The 20,370-nt window shown below is 35.7% G+C and overlaps 1 protein-coding gene across 7 annotated transcripts in view; it reads left to right on the top strand.

Annotated features, from left to right (window-relative positions):
* TMEM161B (transmembrane protein 161B) overlaps positions 1-15,424 on the top strand; it is a 95,460-nt gene extending 80,036 nt beyond the window's left edge. For 6 of the 7 annotated variants that reach the window (XM_014583927.2, XM_027767996.1, XM_027767993.1 and 3 more), the window contains 4 exons: positions 76-189; positions 5,519-5,693; positions 12,834-12,930; positions 14,144-14,421. In XM_014583927.2, coding sequence (XP_014439413.1) covers positions 76-189; positions 5,519-5,693; positions 12,834-12,930; positions 14,144-14,421 — 664 coding nt within the window. Of the gene's footprint in view, positions 1-75; positions 190-5,518; positions 5,694-12,833; positions 12,931-14,143 lie in introns of all 7 variants that reach the window. The other variant, XM_006167806.3, reaches the window with a different exon arrangement.
* Positions 15,425-20,370: the final 4,946 nt, after the last annotated feature.

Here is a 20,370-nt window from a genome sequence, read left to right as displayed (position 1 = left end):
AGTTTCTGCATTTTAGTAAGACCCAAGTTTATGTCGTTTATCAGATTTTCATGTATATTTGTTACATACTTTCAGAACATTACTTCATATCAACTTCCTGGCACCTTTATTTATGGTTCTGCTCTGGGTAAAACCAATCACCAAAGACTACATTATGAATCCACCACTGGGTAAAGAAAGTGTCCCTTTGTAAGTATGTGTATTTGAGGACAAGTTTGTGTCCTATTATATAATACTGTTTTCCTAAATGTTATTTATTGCTATTTTAATTTTTCAGTAATAAAGACACTGAATTTTTCAAATATTGATAGAAATGCTAAAAGATGTTATAAAATTAAAGGCATAAAAACTGTTATTTTACCTTTTTGTGATCTTTGTTAATGAATGTTAGTGATTATTACCCCACATAAATATCATCTTATATACTTGTAAATTTTTTCTCTTCTTAATATCCTCTTATCATCTGGCATTTTCTGTTCTTGTGCCTATCGTTTAGATACCTCCTGCAGTTTTTCTGTTTTTTCTAAATTGTGAAAATTATGAAGCGTAGAAGAATAGTTTAAGTGAAAGCTCATATACCCGGCCTCTATTTTAACAGTTGTTAACATTTTCATGTTTGCTTCATCCATTCTTTTAGTTTTTATGTATTGACGAAGTATTTTCCAAGTAAATTACAGACATAACAGTTTTACCCCTAAGTACTTTAGCTCTAGAAAAATAAGGGTGTTTTCCTACCTAACAGCAATACCGTCATCATACCTAACAAAATTAAAATAGTGTCTGAACATTATTGTCTAATATTAGTTTATTTTTCTCAAGTTAGGTAACAGCATTTTAACAGAAGAAAGTGAGGAAGCACAGAAATAGTTTATTGAAAACAAAGAACTGTACTTGGTATTAACTCATTAGCCCTGTGCAACGATGTTAGGCTATTAGAAAGGTTCAGACAGAGCTGGTTCAAATTCTAGTTCTGCTCCTCACAAAAAAAAAAAACTATTGCTTGAAGTAGATTATTTAACTTTGCTAAGCCTCTATTTCCCACCTGGAAAATGAAGATAGTAGTATGTAACTTACAAGGTTATCATTGGAAGTAAATGAAATAACACATGTAATAGAATCAGCTAGAAATTAGTACTTAATAAATGTTTTTCATTGTTTTCCCTCATCAAAATTATAATAGGAAACTTGACTTGTCATTGATTCCATAGTGCACATTTTATATTATATACCTCTTTTATGGTACACATTTGTTTTAGGGTTTATATATGATCAGTGATGATCGCGACTTTTTTTTAAGTTAGTTCTACTGTATTAGAGAAATATCCACTCAACAAGTAGTGTTCTTTTCCCCACACTACTAAGATATAATAAGTATTTTTCTTGTTTGTTTTAAAATGGGTCTCACTATTGTGATCTTCCTGACTCAGCCTCACTGTGCTGTGAATATTGCACTCACTACCCACCTGTGTGCCCAGCCTTCAGGTTGGACTGGGAATCAAACCCGGCCCTTCCCTGTGGCCACAGACTGAGGAGCACAGCATTTCAACAGATCTTGCTGGTCCCACATTTTTCTAAGTATTTAAAAAGTTATTCTAAGGATCTCAGTGGTCTAGACAGAAATCTCAAAGAAACTTCTAATTCAACTCTTTGATGCTAAAACCATTCCTAATCTCTCCTTGAAGTTTGGGCATAGCAACTGGGTTTCAAACTAGTACAATTATATTCCATAATACTATGTTTTCCTTGAGTTGGAAAAACAAGGAAACTTATGTTTATGATAACACCTATCATAAACCAGTTTTGTGCTAGGTATTGATACCTACATATTTCTACTTATTCATTCTCTAATCCCATTTCTTTTAGATGAAATAACAGATTCAGAAGTTAAATAATTGGACTAAGATTATTTAGCCAGATTTGGTATATATGAGACTTCTGGTGGTTATATCAACCTTCATTTCTCATTTTCAGTCTAAACTTTGTGCAGCTATATTCATAGTGAATACTTTACTTAATGGAAATGAGGACAGGGAACTTTTCCCTTGGATATATATTATGTTACAGGAGAAATATTATTTTTACACTAAGACCTGGGGTCCTCTTCCTATAGCCTTTTTCTTCCTTTAATCATCATTTCTGACCTTTTTTGTTAACAGTACAAACAAACTACAGTATTACCTCTGCTCCATCCTATTATTCTTTGGTTGTTAATTAGTGATAAAGTGATTACACAGAGGTGACTTTTAATTTTTGTTTAAAATTAAAAGTCCATGTGATGGATCATGAAAGAATGACTGCCTGTCAGTCAAAGAGAGTGGGATGAAGGAAAAGACAAGTAATGGGTTCTTCTTCTGTAACATAGACATACTGGTTTATGGATAGGTCTTTATTTATAGTCAGAAGCAAAATGGTTATAAGGCGGTTTTGACCCAGAAATGTATTTAAATTCATTTGTGTTCTGATACAGTGTCAAAAATGTAAAATTCAGATAAACAAAGTTCTTGTGTGCTTATGACCTTGTAAAAAGGAAAACAAAAGAAACTTTATACAGTAAAGCTTGGAATAGGTATCTGCAATTTAGGATTATTTCTTTAGCCCATTTTTTACCTATATATTTTGCCTTCAGCTCAGGTAACTTCTTGAGATATTCCATCAGATTAATTTATCAAATCTTTATGATGATACTTGAATAATCTGAAATAGAAGATACTTTTTGATGACTTTTATCTAAAATCCTGAACTCATAACCTGAACAAATAATTTTCTGATTCACTACCTTACTATATTCCCTCCATTCCCATTTCTGCCATTCTCAAAGACTAGGACATAGCTGTCGTCAGGATGAAACCATTCAGTTCTTGTTGCAAACTCCAGGGAACATAGTACAGTAGTTCCCTCTTATTCATGTTCATACATTCCAAGACTCTCAGTGGATGTCTGATATTGTGAATAATACTGAACTCTCTATAAACTAAATAACTAACAGGTGTAGCACATACAGCACGTTAAGCTGCACAAGGGGGTGATTCGTGTCCCAGGCTAAAGGGAATGGAATGGTGCTAGATTTCATCATGCTATTCAGAACATGTAATTTAAAATTTGCGAATTGGTTCTGGAATTTTGCATTCAACATTTTCAGACAGCAGGTGACTAAAGGTAACTGAAATAGCAATCACAGGTTTGGTGGAGGGGAGAGGGTTACTATGTTGTTTATAGATAGATCTTCTGGAAAGGTTCAAGGCTGTAGATGGCCTTGGTCTTACTCTCACATGACTGGCTTCTTAATCTCCTTGTTCATTATAGTGGAAATGTGTTGATAGAATGTTATGCCTTTATTCCTTCCCAGACAACAAGATTTTTCCACTGGAATTTTATGTCCATGCACACTCATAACCTTGAAAGGGAAATAAAAGAGACTATATATAATAAAGCCTTTGTCCAGTCCCCATTTCTGACCTCCATTTTATAAACAGTTCAGACAAAATTGTACACTTGTGTATCTTCTCTACCCTTTCTGTTTACTTCATCATCATTTCCCCAGGCAACTTTTCCTATTCTGTAGTGTTAGTTCTTTTTCTAGGTACTTGCTATTTATGGGAGAACTATTATGAGGTTCTTTTAAAACATTTTCCCTCATTCTTTGTATTCATCCATTCTACCCTCACATTCTTAAGAATTTCAGGGGAACATTTCTATGATCCAGATGCTCTCTGGCAGATCAGTTCATGCATTTTATTAGTTATATTAAGTGCCTGATGATGTGCTAGAGATTGTATTTGATGCCAAGGATTGTCTAGTTGTTGCTTTCTAATTACTTTCAATGTGATTCTTTATCGCAGCAGAAACCATAGTCTTTTAAAAACAGTAAGCTATTAAGACCAACAGATGGTATAGCAGTTATATCTCTGGACTCCCACATGGCCAACAAAGGTTCGAGTCCTGGATCTGGTGGCTTGGAAATCACCCCAGGCATGCGTGCTTGCATGCCTAAGGTCCCAATGAGTGGAGAATGGAGGAGAAGGGATTGTGGCATGGCCATCCTCCCTGGGGAGTGATTTCTCACTTAACCTCTCACTTTGTCTGTCTCTAGCAAAAGCACACACCATAAGGCAAAAATCTCTTAAACACTCACGCATACATAGTAACATGCAAGAGGACATCAGAAATGATCTCTTTTTTTCTAAAATCCTTAAGGAGACCTCACCAGAGATCTAGTTTCTGAAAATATATCCTAAAATACATCTTCTCACCTGGAATCCTTATCTTTGAGGATTTGCTCAGCAGTAAGCCAGCTTCAGCAAATAATAGGTATTTGGGAAAGTTATGACGTATTTTTCTATGCAAAAATGCATCTTGATTTTTCCCAGTGTCCCAACAATAGATTAAATGATTTGATATAGAGGAATATGAGCATCTAATTTTTTCATAATATATTACAATTCTGGATTTTCTGGTGGTTACAATTAGAAACTCAGCCAAGGGACCAGCAAATAGCGTAATGACTATGTCGTCGCTGAACTCTCATCTAGTTGACCACGGTTCAAGTCCTGGACCCATGACTTAAACTCACGCCAGGCGCATGTGCGAGTGCCCAAGATCCCGAGAGGAGAATGGAGGAGAAGGGATTGGCACGTAGCCATCCCCCCGGGGGGGTGATTTCTTGCTCTCTGGCGAACGCACGTGCCCTGTAGCAAAAAAACTTCTTAAAAAAAAAATAAAAAAAAGAAGCTCAGCAGAGTGTAAGATTCTATCCAGTTATTTATGTTGGGTCATCAGGAAAGTTATGACACATTTTTGCATTGAAAAAATGACATTTTCCCAGTGACCTGATCGAATCAGATATACTATAGCAATAATAATAGGTGGGTAGTTGACTTGATGACTTTCACAGGCAATTCACCAATGGCTTTTTTCCCTGTACCCTTTGTGTCCAGTTTAAGAGTACCTAACTTCTCTTTGATTGTCACAGCCAATTTTTCTTTCATGGAGGAGGGTAAATAGAGAAAATAATCTGGTGCAGTGGTGGCTAAGGTGACTGGACCCCACATGGCCAACTGAACGGCTGAAGTCCCATGCCTAATGGCTTGAAAAACACCCTGTTTACATGTGTGTGTGAACCCAAAGTCCTGAGAGAAAATGATTGCAGCATGCTTTACCCCTGGGTGGGTGGGACAGTGATCTCTCACTTTCTCTTTCTCTCTCTCTCTGAAATGTGCACACACACTACTATGACCACACACACACACAAAAAGAATCTTAAGTATTGTTTATTGTCTACTTTTTCCTTCTTGATATGTTACTTATACTTTCATAGTACATTTATCTATCTAGTTTTATCATGCAAGGGAAAGCATTAAATAGATAAATATATGACAGAGTTGGAGTCATTTGTTTAATGTCTCGAACTATACCTATGTATAGGTTTCTATTGTCTTACACGGTGATAATGCTAACTTTTAACTAGCATGCTAGCTTATTGTGGTCTTTGAGAGCACCATATCAATTTTTTGATCTATAGAATGACAGAAGCTACATTTGATACTCTGCGACTCTGGTTAATAATCCTGCTGTGTGCTTTGCGGTTGGCCATGATGCGTAATCACCTGCAAGCTTATTTAAACTTAGCCCAGAAATGTGTGGATCAGATGAAGAAAGAAGCAGGGCGAATAAGTACAGTTGAGCTTCAGAAAATGGTAAGTTTTATACTATAGTCAAGATTTTAAAAATAGCAAAAACTGTATTTGTTTAAGAAAAAAGGAAAAGAATTGGGCATGGCCAACTGTGTGGTTCAAGTCTCAGACTTGGTGGCCTGACAAAACACACTGGACATGTGTGCATGCATGCCCAAAATGTCAAAAGGAGAAATGGATAAGAGATTATGTTGTGGTGTGATCATCCCCCAAGGGGGGTGCTTTCTCACATTCTCTCACTCTTATCTCTCTTTGTGAGTGCATATGCCCTCTTACACATTAAAGCATTAAGTTTACAAATAACAGAATCTCATTTTCTGTAATAGATCTTATTTTGTTTTATTATATTCTTATTGTAAATAAATGGAGCAATCTTAAACTGATCAGATACTTTGCTTTGTTTTGGGCTGTAAGTGAAAAAACGATTCTTGATTTCCCTTCCTGTCTTAAGTACTTCAAGTGTCTTACATTGGGTAGTGCAAAGCTGATGTACATCTACTATTGCTAAATGGAATCCCTCTAATTGATTTGGGCAAAATGGTGTCCAGAGTTTTTGACCTGAAGGGTGAGAAATACCAGTTTTGGTGGCTTGGTATAGTCCTTTTGACATTACTCTTGAACATGCAATTTAAGTATTTAATGTACTGGGAATTTCAGAGAAAGGAAATGCTAGAAATCTGTTCACAGTTATATTGGACCTATAGCCTGGATGTGTCTTTTTTTTTTTAAGGAATTTGGTGTTGGGTCCACTGTGTTTTGATTCTCATTCATAATTAGGGGTATTTATCAAGATTTAAGTGATTATTTTGTTTTCCTTTCATATATTTGCATATTCTCTATAACTTGATAGTTCATGTAGAATGGATATTTAATTTATTTATTTTTATTTATATTTTTATTATCATCATAATCTTCTTTATATTACATTGGGTTACATATAACTTTACAGTGTACTGCATTGCTTTTTCAAAAGGGAAAGCCATGCATGTCAGTCAATACAGAGACATTAATCTCCCCACTTCATCATTCAATATCTTTTCTATGTTTTTCCCAATCATTATTATTATTATTCTAATTATTTTTTAAAACAGTCAATCACTATTTCTCATTTTGCTTGTAAAAAGACTTTACCCATCATGAAATACTTCTCAGACCAATCCAGTTGAGAATACTGTACATGTCATCATCAATAGGTAATAAGCCATATCTTCCCACTAGTGTCATGCCTCTACTTGTTCTCTTGCTGTCTTTCTCTATACTCTCCTCTTCTCCCGCCCCCATTCCACACTGTCCTATTCTCATTAAGTACCTTCACTGCTTTTATGTCCTCCAATTTTTTGCTCTCTACCATAGAGTGTAGATAGTTGGTATATATTGAGTGGATACATACAATATCTTTCTTTCATAGCCTGGCTTACTTCACTCAGCAATAGATCCTCCATATCTGACCACTTTCTATCAAATGCCAGGGTCTTGTTATTTTTTATGGCTGAGTAGTATTCCATAGAGTATATATACCACACTTTTCCAATCCATTCCTCAGTTTGTGGACATTTAGGTTGGTTCCATGTCTTGGCAATTGTGAATAATGCTGCAATAAACATGGATGTGCAAGCACTTTTCTGACTGAGCGTTCTCCTGTCTTTTGGGTAAATACCCAGAAGTGGGATTGCTGGATCAAATGGTAGTTCTATTTGTAGATCTTTGAGGAACCTCCATATTGTTCTCCACAGTGGTTGAACTAGTTTACATTCCCACCAACAGTGTAGGAGGGTTCCCTTTTCACCACATCCCCGCCAACACTTATCACTTTTTATATTCTTAATCTTTGCCATTCTGACAGGGGTTAGGTGGTATCTCATTGTGGTTTTTATCTGCATCTCCCTTATGATGAGGGATGTTGAGCATTTCCTCATATGCTTTTTGGCTGTTCGTATGTCTTCCTTAGAGAGACTTTTGTTCAGCTCACTTTCCCATCTTTTAATCGGGTTAATCATTTTTTTTCGCATAAGGCACTTGAGTTCCCTATGTATTCTCGTTATCAGTCCCTTGTCTGAGGCATATTTAACAAAAATATTTTCCCATTCTGAGGGTTGTCGGTTCACACTTGTTACTGTGTCCTTTGCTGTGCAGAAACTTCTTAGTCTAATATAGTCCCACTTGTCTATTTTAGGGATTATTGCCTGTGCTTTGGGAGTCTTATTTAAGAAGTCTTTGCCTACTCCAATGTCTCCCAGAGTTTCCCCAGCATTTTCCACAAGTAGTTTTATTGTCTGAGGTCTTAGGTTCAGATCTTTGATCCATTTTGAGTTGACTGTTGTTAATGGTGAAAGATGGGGGTTCAGTTTCATCTTTCTGCAGGTGGATACCCAGTTTTTCCAGCACCATTTACTAAAGAGGTTTTCCTTTTCCCAATGGATTGACTGATATCCTTTGTCAAAGATCAGTTGGCTATAAGCTTTGGGAGTTATTTCTGGGGTCTCTATTCTCTTCCATTGGTCCACATGTCTGTTTTTATGCCAATACCATGCTGTTTTGATGACCACAGCTTTATAGTATATCTTGGGATCAGGGAGTGATATGCCTCCTACTCCATTCTTCTTACGCAGGATTGCTTTTGCAATACGAGGTCTTTTATGGTTCCAGACAAATTCTATAATTGTCTTTTCTAGATCTCTGAAGAATATCTCTGGTATTTTGATTGGAATTGCATTAAACATGTAGATTAATTTGGGTAGAATTGCCATTTTGATTATGTTAATTCTACCAATCCAGGAGCATGGGATGTCCTTCCACTTTTTTATGTCACTTTCAATGTCTTTTTTAAGATTCTCGTAGTTTTCTTTATAAAGGTCTTTGACTTTCTTAGTTAGGTTTATCCCTAGATATCTTATACATCTTGTGGCTACGGTGAAAGGGATTCCTTTCTTCAGCTCTGCTTCATTCAACTTGTTGTTCATAAATAGAAATGCTATAGATTTTTGGATATTGATTTTGTATCCTGCCACCTTACTGTATTCACTTATTACTTCAAGCAGTTTTTTCATGGATACCTTTGGGTCTTCTAAGTATACCATCATGTCATCTGCAAATAAAGATATTTTCAACTCTTCTTTGCCTATTCGAATGCCTTTAATACTGTTCTCTTCTCTGATTGCAATAGCTAAGACTTCCAGTACTATATTAAAGAGCAGTGGAGAAAGTGGGCAGCCTTGCCTAGTACCTGTTTTCAGAGGAAAAGCTTTCAGCTTTTCCCCATTCAGTATAATATTAGCTGTAGGTTTTTCATAGATTGCTTTTATTGTGTTCAGAAATGACCCTTCTATACCAATCTTACTGAGAGTCTTAATCATAAAAGGATGTTGTATTTTATCAAACGCTTTCTCCGCATCAATTGAGATGATCATATGGTTTTTATCTTTCTTTCTGTTAATGTGGTGTATTACATTTATGGTCTTGCGTATATTGAACCACCCTTGCATCCCTGGTATAAAGCCTACCTGGTCGTGATGAATGATCTTTGTTATATGTTGTTGGATACGATTTGCGAGTATCTTGTTGAGAATTTTCGCATCTATATTCATCAATGATATTGGTCTGTAGTTTTCCTTTTTTGTCATATCCTTATCTGTTTTGGGGATGAGGATGATGGAGGCTTCATAAAATGAATTTGGAAGGTTTCCTTCCTTTTGAATCTTTAGAAATAATTTTAGTAAGATAGGGGTTAATTCTTCCTTGAAAGTTTTGTAGAATTCACAAGTGAAGCCATCTGGGCCTGGGCTTTTCTTTGTTGGGAGATTATTAATTACTGATTCAATCTCCTGGCTTGTTATAGGTCTATTCAGATTCTCTATGTCTTCCTGATCCAATCTTGGTAGTTTATATGCATCCAGGAATTTGTCCATCTCCTCCAGGTTATCTTGTTTGTTGGCGTAAAGTCGCTCATAGTATCCTCTAATGATATTATGTATTTCTGCTATGTCCGTGGTAATATTGCCTGTTTCATCACATATTTGATTAATCTGGTTTCTTTCTTTCTTCTTCTTGATCAGTCTAGCCAATGGAGTATCAATCTTGTTGATCTTTTCAAAGAACCAGCTTTTGCTTTCATTTATTTTCTGTATGGTTCGTTTATTTTCTATTTCATTTATTTCTGCTCGAACCTTTATTATTTCTTTTCGCCTGGCATTTTGGGGGTTCGTTTGTTGTTGTTTTTCCAGTTCTCTGAGGCATGATGATAAGTTATCTACTTGCCATCTTTCCATCCTTTTCTTATGTGCACTAATTGCTATGAATTTCCCTCTTATGACTGCTTTTGCTGTGTCCCATAGGTTCTGGACACTTGTGTCCTCATTATCATTTGTTTCCATAAATTTGTTTATTTCAGCCTTAATTTCTTCAGTAGTGAAGAAGTCATTCAGAAGTAGGTTGTTCAGTTTCCATGTGTTCGTGTGTTTTCGGGGTTGTTTCTTGAAATTAATCTTGAGTTTAATTCCATCATGGTCAGAGAAGATGCTGGGTACAGTTTCTATGCCTTTGAATCTGTAAAGGCTTGATTTGTGTCCTAATATATGATCTATCTTTGAAAAGGTTCCATGTCGGGGTGAGAAAAATGTATATGTTGTGGATGTAGGGTGGAAAGTTCTATAGATATCTGTCAAGCCCATTCCATTTATAGTATCATTTAAGTCCTGTATCTCTCTATTTATTTTCTGTCTAGAAGATCTGTCTATAGGAGATAACGGGGTGTTGAGATCTCCAACAATTATAGTATTTTTCCCTATGTCTCCTTTTAGCTCCAGCAGTCTTTCCTTCACATATTTAGGCGCACCTGAGTTGGGTGCGTAGATATTTATAAGGGTTATATCTTCTTGCTGGATTACCCCATCTACTATTATATAATGCCCTTCTTTGTCTCTTCTTACAGTCTTTGTTTTAAAATCTATTTTGTCTGAGATCAATATCGCTACTCCAGCCTTTTTCTGATTTCCATTTGCATGGAATATCTTTTTCCAGCCCTTGACTTTTAGTCTATGTATATCTTTATCCATAAAGTGAGTTTCTTGTAGGCAACAGATAGAGGGTTTCTGTTTTCTTATCCATTCAGCTAGTCTATGTCTCTTAACTGGGGAATTTAATCCATTGACATTCAATGTAATTATCGATATTTCCATACCTGATCCTATCATTAAGTGAGCCATTTTCTTAGTTGTTTTTTGTTCTCGTATAACTGTCTCTGATTTTTTAGTTTTCCTGGTATAGTACTCCCTTCAAAACCTCTTGAAGAGCTGGTCTGGTGTTGGTAAATTCCTTCAAATTTTGTTTATTTGAGAATGTTTTTATCTTTTTTTCCCATATAAAAGATAATTTTGCCGGGTATAGTATTCTTGGTTGAAATTGTTTTTCACTCAACACTTTGACTATGCTTCCCCATTCTTTCCTTTCCTGCATTGTTTCTGCTGAGAGATCCGATGTTAGCCTGATGGGGTGACCTTTGTAAGTAACCTGGCGTTTCCCTCTTGCCAACTTTAGTATCTTGTCTTTATCTGTTGTTTTTGCCAGTCTGGCTATGATGTGCCTTGGAGATGATCTTCTTGGGTTGATTCTACTTGGGGTCCTCTGTATTTCTTGGGTCTGGATATTTGAATGCCTTTCTAGATTTGGAAAGTTTTCTTCCAGGATCTCATGGAATAAATTTTCCAGGCCCTTATTATTTTCTTCCTCCTCCGGAATACCAATTATCCGAATGTTGGGGCGCTTGATGGTGTCCAGTATTCCTCGTATATTATCCTCATTTTTCATGGTTGTTTTCTCAATCTTCTTGATACTTTTTTCTAGGTCAGATGTTTTGTCTTCTACATTAGAGATTCAATTTCCCGCCTGGTCTAACCTACTTTTAATACTTTCAAGGGAGGTTTTGATTTCCTGTATCACATTCTTCAATCCTAGAAGTTCCATCTGGTTCTTGTTTAAGGTATCCATTTCTTCTTTCAAGTCATTAAAGGACTTCCTCATCTCCTGGAGCTCCTTATCTCTTTTCTCTTCCTTCTCATTTAGTTGGGTCACTACAGGTATTCTGAATTCCTTATCAGACATATCCATGACGTCCATTGTATTGACTATGGGTGATGTAGGCTTGCTGACGTCCCTTGAGGGAGAGGTCTTTTGTTGGTTGCTCATATTTCTTGAGCCTCTGCAATTGTTCCTAGTCATCAGGTAATCTATGTGTTGCTTCCTAACTTTTTAAGGTATCTCTGAGTGTTAAAAGTTGTACAGGATTAGAAAATTGATGATTTCTCTTATGGTTGGCCTACCTGTTGCTCACAATTACCATTAACTGTTGCTACTAGTCCTGGATGGCCCAAAGTCCTCCTTGTTTCTAAGGAGTGGTGAGCCTCCACCTGACCTAATAAGCAACACCTCAAGAGCAAAGAAAATAAATAAATAAAAAGAGCAAAGAAAAACAAAACGAAAAAGGAAATTGCGCTGCACGCTATTCAAATCACCAAAATTCAGAGAGTCCAAAGGCTAGTGGGAAAGGGCCAGAGGATAAGTGACAGGACCAGGTTGGTCGGGCCAGCAGCCTCAGTCCACCTGATATCCAGAACTACTGGCCGGCTCGATCCAGTTTGCAGGTGGGGTGGGGTGGGAGTTCACCTTAAAGTCCCAGACAACCAACCTGGGGTCCAAGGAGGAGGAAAAGTGGGGATGCGCACCAGGTATTTAATTTCATTATGAGAGGTTTATGCTCACATTTGACTACCTGTTACTGTTACTTAGTTTGCTGTTTTAGGTATCTGCCCTTAGAAATTTTTAGCATTTGGAAATTTCCTGAAAATGTAAGCGAACGTATACTGTTTGGATTTTAGTGGTTATTTTCTCTGGTTTATATACATCATTCAAAAACTGTTTTTAAGAAATTTATTTAAACATTTTCACATTCTGAAAACTTATCTTCAGACTGGAACTTTCTGAAGTCAATTTGGGGACATTTATAATGAAGTACAAAAATTAACATTTAGCATCCCTCCCAGGAAAGGATTGCTTACCTCTTAAGCATTTCAGTTTGACAATTACATGAAACTTTAACTCCCTCATAACATGTGAGCTGTATTAGATACCTAAGGATGTTGTTGGTTGCAGGTGGCTCGAGTCTTTTATTACCTCTGTGTCATCGCACTGCAGTACGTGGCACCTCTGGTCATGCTGCTCCACACAACTCTGCTTTTGAAGACACTAGGTAGGTGTGCCCTGGCACCTGGAGAACATCTTTTACTTTCTACCTGAAACTAATGATGCTTTTTGTTACCTACAAAGAAATGTGCCTCTTGATATCGTTCCTCTTTCAAAACATGTAAGAGGAATCATGGGAAAGGTTTACCTGCAGAAGTCGATTCATAATATGGATTTTAAAAACTCAGGCCCGTATCATTTTATAACTTCCTACTTTACTAAAAAGAATTGTTTCCTAACAGTTGATTTCCAAGTTTCCCAAATAATGTGAGTGAATACTGTTGGTCTTGATTATTATTGTTTAACAAGAGGATGATTTAAGGTTTTGTTGGTACCTGGTATTTAGATTATCACAAGATAGTGATACACTTAATAAATAACAGAATTCTCAGGTGAGTTCTGTTTTAAATCATTTATATTGAAATGGTGGCGATTTCTCATTGAAAGAATAAAGTTTTCCTATAAGTCTCTTCTCTAAGCTATCTGATAGTCCTTGTATGGTGTTACTCAAGAACTATCTATTATTGCATTGATCATTTCCCTGTGCATAGATCAGGCAGTCTGCCAATGTGGGAGTTTAAGAAGCCCAAAGGAATTGCCAGTGTCATTTGAGTGGGCTTAGTAGACACCATGCAGCAGATGGTAGGTGTAAATGCCCTTTAGGAAGCTATGGAATGTAAAGGGATAGGTAGTTCAGTTGTAAATTAGGTGACTCATATCCTAGCCAATGAAGGGAAGTATACGATGGAAAAGATTTCTGCAAGCTATTAATAGTTTCTCACATTGAAATCATAGATAGTTTCTGAGAAAGAAATTTATTCTGATATTCTAGAGATAGAAAAGATTTCTAAGAAGTTATTGAGTTTGTCCCCATCACTTACCAGAGGTTGTTGATTCATGCCTTATACAAGGAAAAAATTGTTTTTATTATTTTGCCAGATTTTAGTGTAACTAATTAAAAGTATATTAGGGTTTTTGCTTTTATGTGTACCTTTACTGATGAGGGGAGATTATAATCTGGTCAAAATAAGTGAATTTTGTAAGTATATAGAAGATTATTATTTGCTTTGTTATCATTGTAAAATGATTTGCCATGTCACTAAGTTGCTTGTTCTTAGTTTCAAATATAGGTTAAAGCTTGTTTTTTTTCCTTTAATAAGAAACTTTAGTAGTAACTTATTAGTTACTCTTCAAGTTTTATCATATCTTGAATTTTCTAGGTAATCATTCCTGGGGGATTTATTCAGAATCTCTCTCTACCTTGCCAGCGGATAATAGTCTACTCTCCAGTTCTGTTTACTCTGAATTACCATCTACAGATGGGAAGATGAAGGTAACTGTTACGCAAATAACAGTGGCACTGAGCAGCTTGAAAAACATTTTCACTCCTCTCCTTTTTCGAGGACTTTTGTCTTTTCTGACCTGGTGGATTGCTGCTTGCCTTTTTTCTACAAGCCTTTTTGGGCTTTTCTATCACCAGTATCTGACTGTGGCATGAATCTCAGTCAACAAAAAAGGATATCCAAGTCACACTTTAAATATAAATATTTGTGCCCTGGAAGGGCTGACAAAAACTAGAAGAAAGCAAATACAAAGGAAAAGAAACATATCAGAATATCTTGTAATAATGCTTCCTCTGTATTCTCAGGGTGAAATAATGTTATAATATTTAAAATCTCAGAATAGATCATTAACTGTTACACTGTGGCGTTGGAATTTTAACTTTTGTATTTACTGATGTGAGAGGGCTATCTATAAGGGTAATACTTCTGATTACCTTGGTTTACAGAAACCTCCAGCAGTCTTTGAAACTTCTCACATGACTCCAGTCATTGATGGGTTACTCTTAATGGTATTAAGGTACTGTTAATAGTCGTAGTGACTGCCTATAGAACAGTCTTCAAACTGAGCCATGCTCTAGGGGAGGAAAAAGAGCTAAAAATTGCTTCTGTTGGTAATATGTTAGTTACTTCTGGAACAACAACGAAAATCCAACAGAAAGGGAGAGATAGCTGCTGTATATTACAGTAAAGAAAGCTGCATAGTAATCTTAAATTTAATGAAGATGTACAAGCTTAATATCTATAAGTACTGCTGCTCCAGAGTAGCAAGAGTATTGGTTTAAAATGTATTCTATCCATCTTGAGAGTTCTTTTTAAATGATTGGCCATATGAACATTTGCTTTTTTGTGGCCCTGCCATATTTTATTTTATTCTGTGATTCTAAATAGTTTTTTTAATAGTCTAAAAATATTTATCAATACTGATCAGTCTTTTAAAAAATTACTTTGTAATCCTGCTGACTACCTGTATGTATTGTATATGTATATATTATATATTAAATATATAATATATTGAGATTATAAAAGATGAAAATATTGAACCCTTATAATATTTTAAGTTGCTGAATGTATGTTAAAAAGTTATTTGAATGAGATGTATTTGTATCTAGAAATTTTATTTCTTTTTGGAATGAGATTAAAATACATTTTGAAAGTTCAGCAGAGCAAGTACTTTGTGTTGTTTGTGTTATCTATGTGTGAAAGTAAAACTGTTTAGATTGTTCATCCAAAATTAAAATTCTTTTTCTATCATTTCATAAATTAGGATCTTTCCTTCTCTAACAATGTCTACAGGTATCATTGATGTATCTTCAGTAGAACTTGTTTTAAATTTGTAGTTTCTAGAATTAGAATTACTGTTTTATTTTACAGGTTAAAAATTGAGGTAACTTGAATGAAAATTCAAGTGAATTGGGGAAAAGGCTAAAAACTCCTTTTGATACTTTCTATATCTAAAATCCAAAATGAAGGGTTAAGTTTATAAAGGAGATGACTATGAAAGGTAAACAGGATTTTGTTTCCTTTTTCTTTTAACAAATAAGTAAGTAATATAGTTCCATATAACCCTCTTGGGAGGTGGTTTATTATGTTTTTGTGCTGTTGCCACTATTGAAACCAAGTTTTAAGCCTTTTTTGGGGGGAATTATTTTCAAGGTTTAAGGTTCACACTGATTTGAAAAATTTAAGTACAACAAATTTATCTTTCAGTATAGACTTAGATATTTTGGAAATAGCTGGTATTTTAAGATAGTGTAATACGTACTTAAACTAGATGAAACTCTACAATTGAAATGAATTGGGAATATAGCCTAAGATAGATACTTCACATATATGTCTTATCTTTTTTCTTAATTAATTTTACATTTAACACGAAATCCCCATCATGATGTATTTAACATATATATTTTTCAACAGAGAACTTGACACTTTTTTGTCTGTCAAATGTTTCTTCTTTTTGCATCTCATACCCACTCTCTGCCACCTGCTAGCATATGTTCAGGTGTATACTTGTGCACTTTTCTTTCTTTTTGGGGGGAGAGATTTTTGCTGTAGGATGTGCACTCACTGGAGAGACAGAGAGAGAAAACATGAGAAATCACCCACTCCTACCCCCAAGGGGTATGGCCACACTGCAGTCCCTTCTCCATTTTCCTTTTGGGATTTTTGGGCAGGTATGCCTGGCTTGGGTTTCAAGTTGTTAGTTCTGGCACTCGAACTGCAGTTGACTACCTGGGAGTCCAGTGCCTTAGCCACTACACCACTGCTGGCCCCAGATGCATACTTATTTATTTCTTTTTAGACATTTTTGTTATAGGGTGCATGCAGACAGAAGGAGAGAAATCAACCCCTAGGGGGATGGCCATGCCAGAATTCCTTCTCCTCCATTCTCCTCTTGAGATTTTGGGCATGCGTGCACAGATGCCTGGTGTGAGTTTTAAGCCTCCAGGTCTGGGACTTGAACCATAGTCAACTATGTGGGATTCCAGTGATATAACCATTATGCCCAGATGTGTACTTCCAAAAGAAGCATTTTTAAGTATATCTGAAAGATATAGTGACATCACTAAAATAATTTATCTGTTTTAGCCTGTCACTGCTTTGCTTACAGAAATACCAAAGATTGACTGACTCCTAAGAACAGAGGTTTATTCAACTCGTGGTTTGGAGGTCCCAGGTCCAGGAACCAACTTCCATTGAGAATACAGCCTGCTAGAGGGCTGGATCTTGTGCAGAGTGGTTGTCCATATATTTCTTTTTTGTTCTGGTCTGTATCCAAGTGGTCTGTGCTTACCTCATTTCTTCTTATAAACACACTAGAACTCAGTCGTGAGGCACTGCCCTAAATCACCCAGTCACTAATCTCTTTGTAAAGATCCCACCTTTCAACACCATAAAGGGATTATATTTTTGCTTAACGCCTTTAAAATATAACCAAGTCCCAAAATAACAACTTTTAGGGGACATCTGAACTCTTGCAGTTTCTTATAACCAGATTATACTGAAGTATAACGTTCACCTTTAATGTGCAGTTTCTCACATGTTGGACTCAGAAAGGATCTCTACTGGTATTTATAACCATTCTTACTAACTGGCTGCTTTAAAAAATTATAGTTTCTATTTTGAGTTTCAAAGAGTATATCGTGGAGCCATATGGAGGAAAGGCATAAAAAGTATTATTGGATGGAATAGCATGTATTTCTAAAATCCTGTTGATTCCTTCTTTTTAAACTTGAACTCTCCCTAAGGATCCTGTGAAGTTGGCCAATCCACATATTATTTTAAGTGTGTGTTTGGTTCTTTTTTTTTTTTTTAGTTTTTGAAGCAAATGAGAAAAACTAGTCTCTTTAGTCATCTTGTTTTTTTCCCAACAACTATGTTCTTTAAGTGCAGAAGAGTTTGTACTTAGGTAAGCCAAATAATATTTCAGTATTTCCAAACTAGAGCACTAGAGTTCTTCTTCTTTTTTTTTTTTTTTATTGGACTCTAGTAAAATGTTATATGCTTCAGGGGATACTTATTTCTATTATGTATGTTTGCCATAGTCAGTAGGAACTCCAATAATCTATCTTTATATAACTTGTAGAATTTTATTTGTTTAACAATTTCTTGGCTCCTCTTTCTCCCAAACTCCCACACCACAGTTACTACATTAAAAAAATCAGAGTTGCATCCTCCCTCCTACCCCCTTTTGATTTTTCTGAAATGAAAAGTATTTAATTTTATCTTAATATTCATGTGCATTTTGATTATCTTTGATATTTCCCCCAGAACTCCAATTGCTATACACAGAATGACCAATGCATGCAAGCAGAATGGGCTCATTGTCTTATTGTTTCTGATATAAATATCATTGGTAAGAGAGTGACATTTCTTCTTGAGTTATGATTCAGAAGAGATATTCATCCATTAATGGAATTGATAGGTCCAAGAAGCAATAAGTAGAATTCATTATGAAATCTATAATTGGAACTTCACTGGGTAGATTTTTATTCTTTCAAATGAAAGATTAAATTCTCAGTATTGCAAAGCATACGGTTTCAACATTCTCTGAATTCGTACACACTTTCTGAGCCATCACATAATTGAAAATGGTCTATCAAGGTATATGGCTCTATTCAGCAAAATAAAACTAAGTGGTTTTTTGAATGTGGATCATCATGTGTCTTCACAGAGCTTTAGATGGCTTAAAGAATCAGATTTAAACACACTTTAAATCCTAGAGCTTGAACCCAGTGTTTCAATTCATCTTGTAGTCTCATCTTTTAGCTCCTATTCATCTCATTATGTCCATACTCTGGCATTTTACCTGAGCTGGTTATATGCTATGAAAACTCAGGCAGGGGCACTAGGATGGTCAAAAAGTTAATGTCAATCTTTCCCTTCTTTAAAGGCTAAATATTTTCACTTTTATTTTCTTCCTGAGGGAAAAATGAGGTATGACCTTTTAACATATTTATCTTTTGTTATTGTTAGATTTCCTTTTTAGCTACAAACTGTTTTAGAAGGGCCTCTTTTGAATGGGTCAGAGAGCATATTTTTAAAAATATTTAATTTTATTTATTATTATTATTATTTTTAATTTGCCGTTGGACACATGTACTTACCAGATAGAAACAGAGACAGTGAGAGAGAGAGGGAAAGTCAGAAAGCAAGCCATCAGGTCCAGGACTCAAACTACAGTTGGCCATGTGGGAGTCTAGCACCCTCAACCACCATGCCACCTGCTGGCTCCGAGAGTATCTTTTTTTGTTGTTGTTAATATATTTTTGCCGTAGGGTGCATGCACTTGCTAGAGAGACAGAAACGGAGAGAGGGAAAGTGAGAAACCACTGCCCAAGGGAGACGGCCATGCCATAATCCCTTCTTCATTGTTCTCTCAGGATATTAGGGACACATAAAGATGCAAGTGGCAGGCTTTTCAAGCTGTCGGGTCTAGGGCTTAAGCTGTGATTAGCCACGTCAGAGTCCAGCACCTTACCCACCATGTCACTTGTTGGCCTTCCTCATTTTCTTAAATCAAAAAGTAGCATAATTTTGTGGAAAGAATGTTAACATATGAGTGAAGAAGCATCTCTTCTCATCCCATTTTTTCATAGAATTAGCTGTTTTTGGCACTCAACCCCAATAGAACATAATTGTCACCCTCACCATTGACTTTAGTTTTATCAAATATGCAAAACGAAGAATTTATCCTAAATAATATTTCTCACTCTGCTTGATTTCTCTTCCTATTAGCATGAAAAAATATATATAATTTTTGGCTTCAGAAATGGACATATCAGCTTACAGGGCATTCATTTATTGTTAGTTGAAAATGACCTTACAAAGAATCTTTTCTTTACAAATGTTTTTTGTTTGTACTCATTTAATGATTTGTTCAGTCAATATTTATTGAGTGCCTGTGAATGTGCCAGGGAAAGGCTCACTGAGAAGATGATTTCTGAACATTTACTTAAATGAAGACAATTACGATTGTTTTTTTCCTTATATTACTGCAGTATCTTGATGGACAAACACCCAGTTACTGGGACTTTGATAACAGATCACTAAGGAAAATTTTTTGAAATGTACAGTATCATATTTCTCTGTTTTAATTGTTGTACAAGAGGGGGTATAGCCATTGTGTTAAGTATTTGTTAATAAATAATAATGCATGTAACAACTGTAATCTCCTGAATCCATGATTTGTGATTTCTCTGTCAAGTGCTTTTAACTAAATTTGGACACCTACATTTTATTTCAGTGTAACTTTTAACAAGTCAGTGTTGCAGGACCCTAAAGCAATATGATGTGTTCAATTTGGCAGATAAATTTTACCCATATTATACAGAATTTAGGAAAGCCTCAGGGAGCGTAATGAATTCTTATAGTGCACTATGTTTTATAAAGGCTAACGCGTTAATTGTGTACTAGTAATGGGAGAGTGAGACCTGGTTAATCCAGTACTGTGCCGTTGGTCCTACTGCTCTAAGTGTACATAGCTAAAACATTTGCATGTCATTTAAGGAAAATCGGTGATAAGTCTTACAGATTGAATGTATTCGATTGTGATGTACCACTGAGTCCCATGCAACAACAAAAAATAGTCATATCAATTACACATT

This window comes from Tupaia chinensis, unplaced genomic scaffold (assembly GCF_000334495.1).
Source record: "Tupaia chinensis unplaced genomic scaffold, TupChi_1.0 Scaffold145147_1, whole genome shotgun sequence".
Taxonomy (NCBI): domain Eukaryota; kingdom Metazoa; phylum Chordata; class Mammalia; order Scandentia; family Tupaiidae; genus Tupaia; species Tupaia belangeri.
This window is presented reverse-complemented; position numbering and strand designations above follow the sequence as displayed.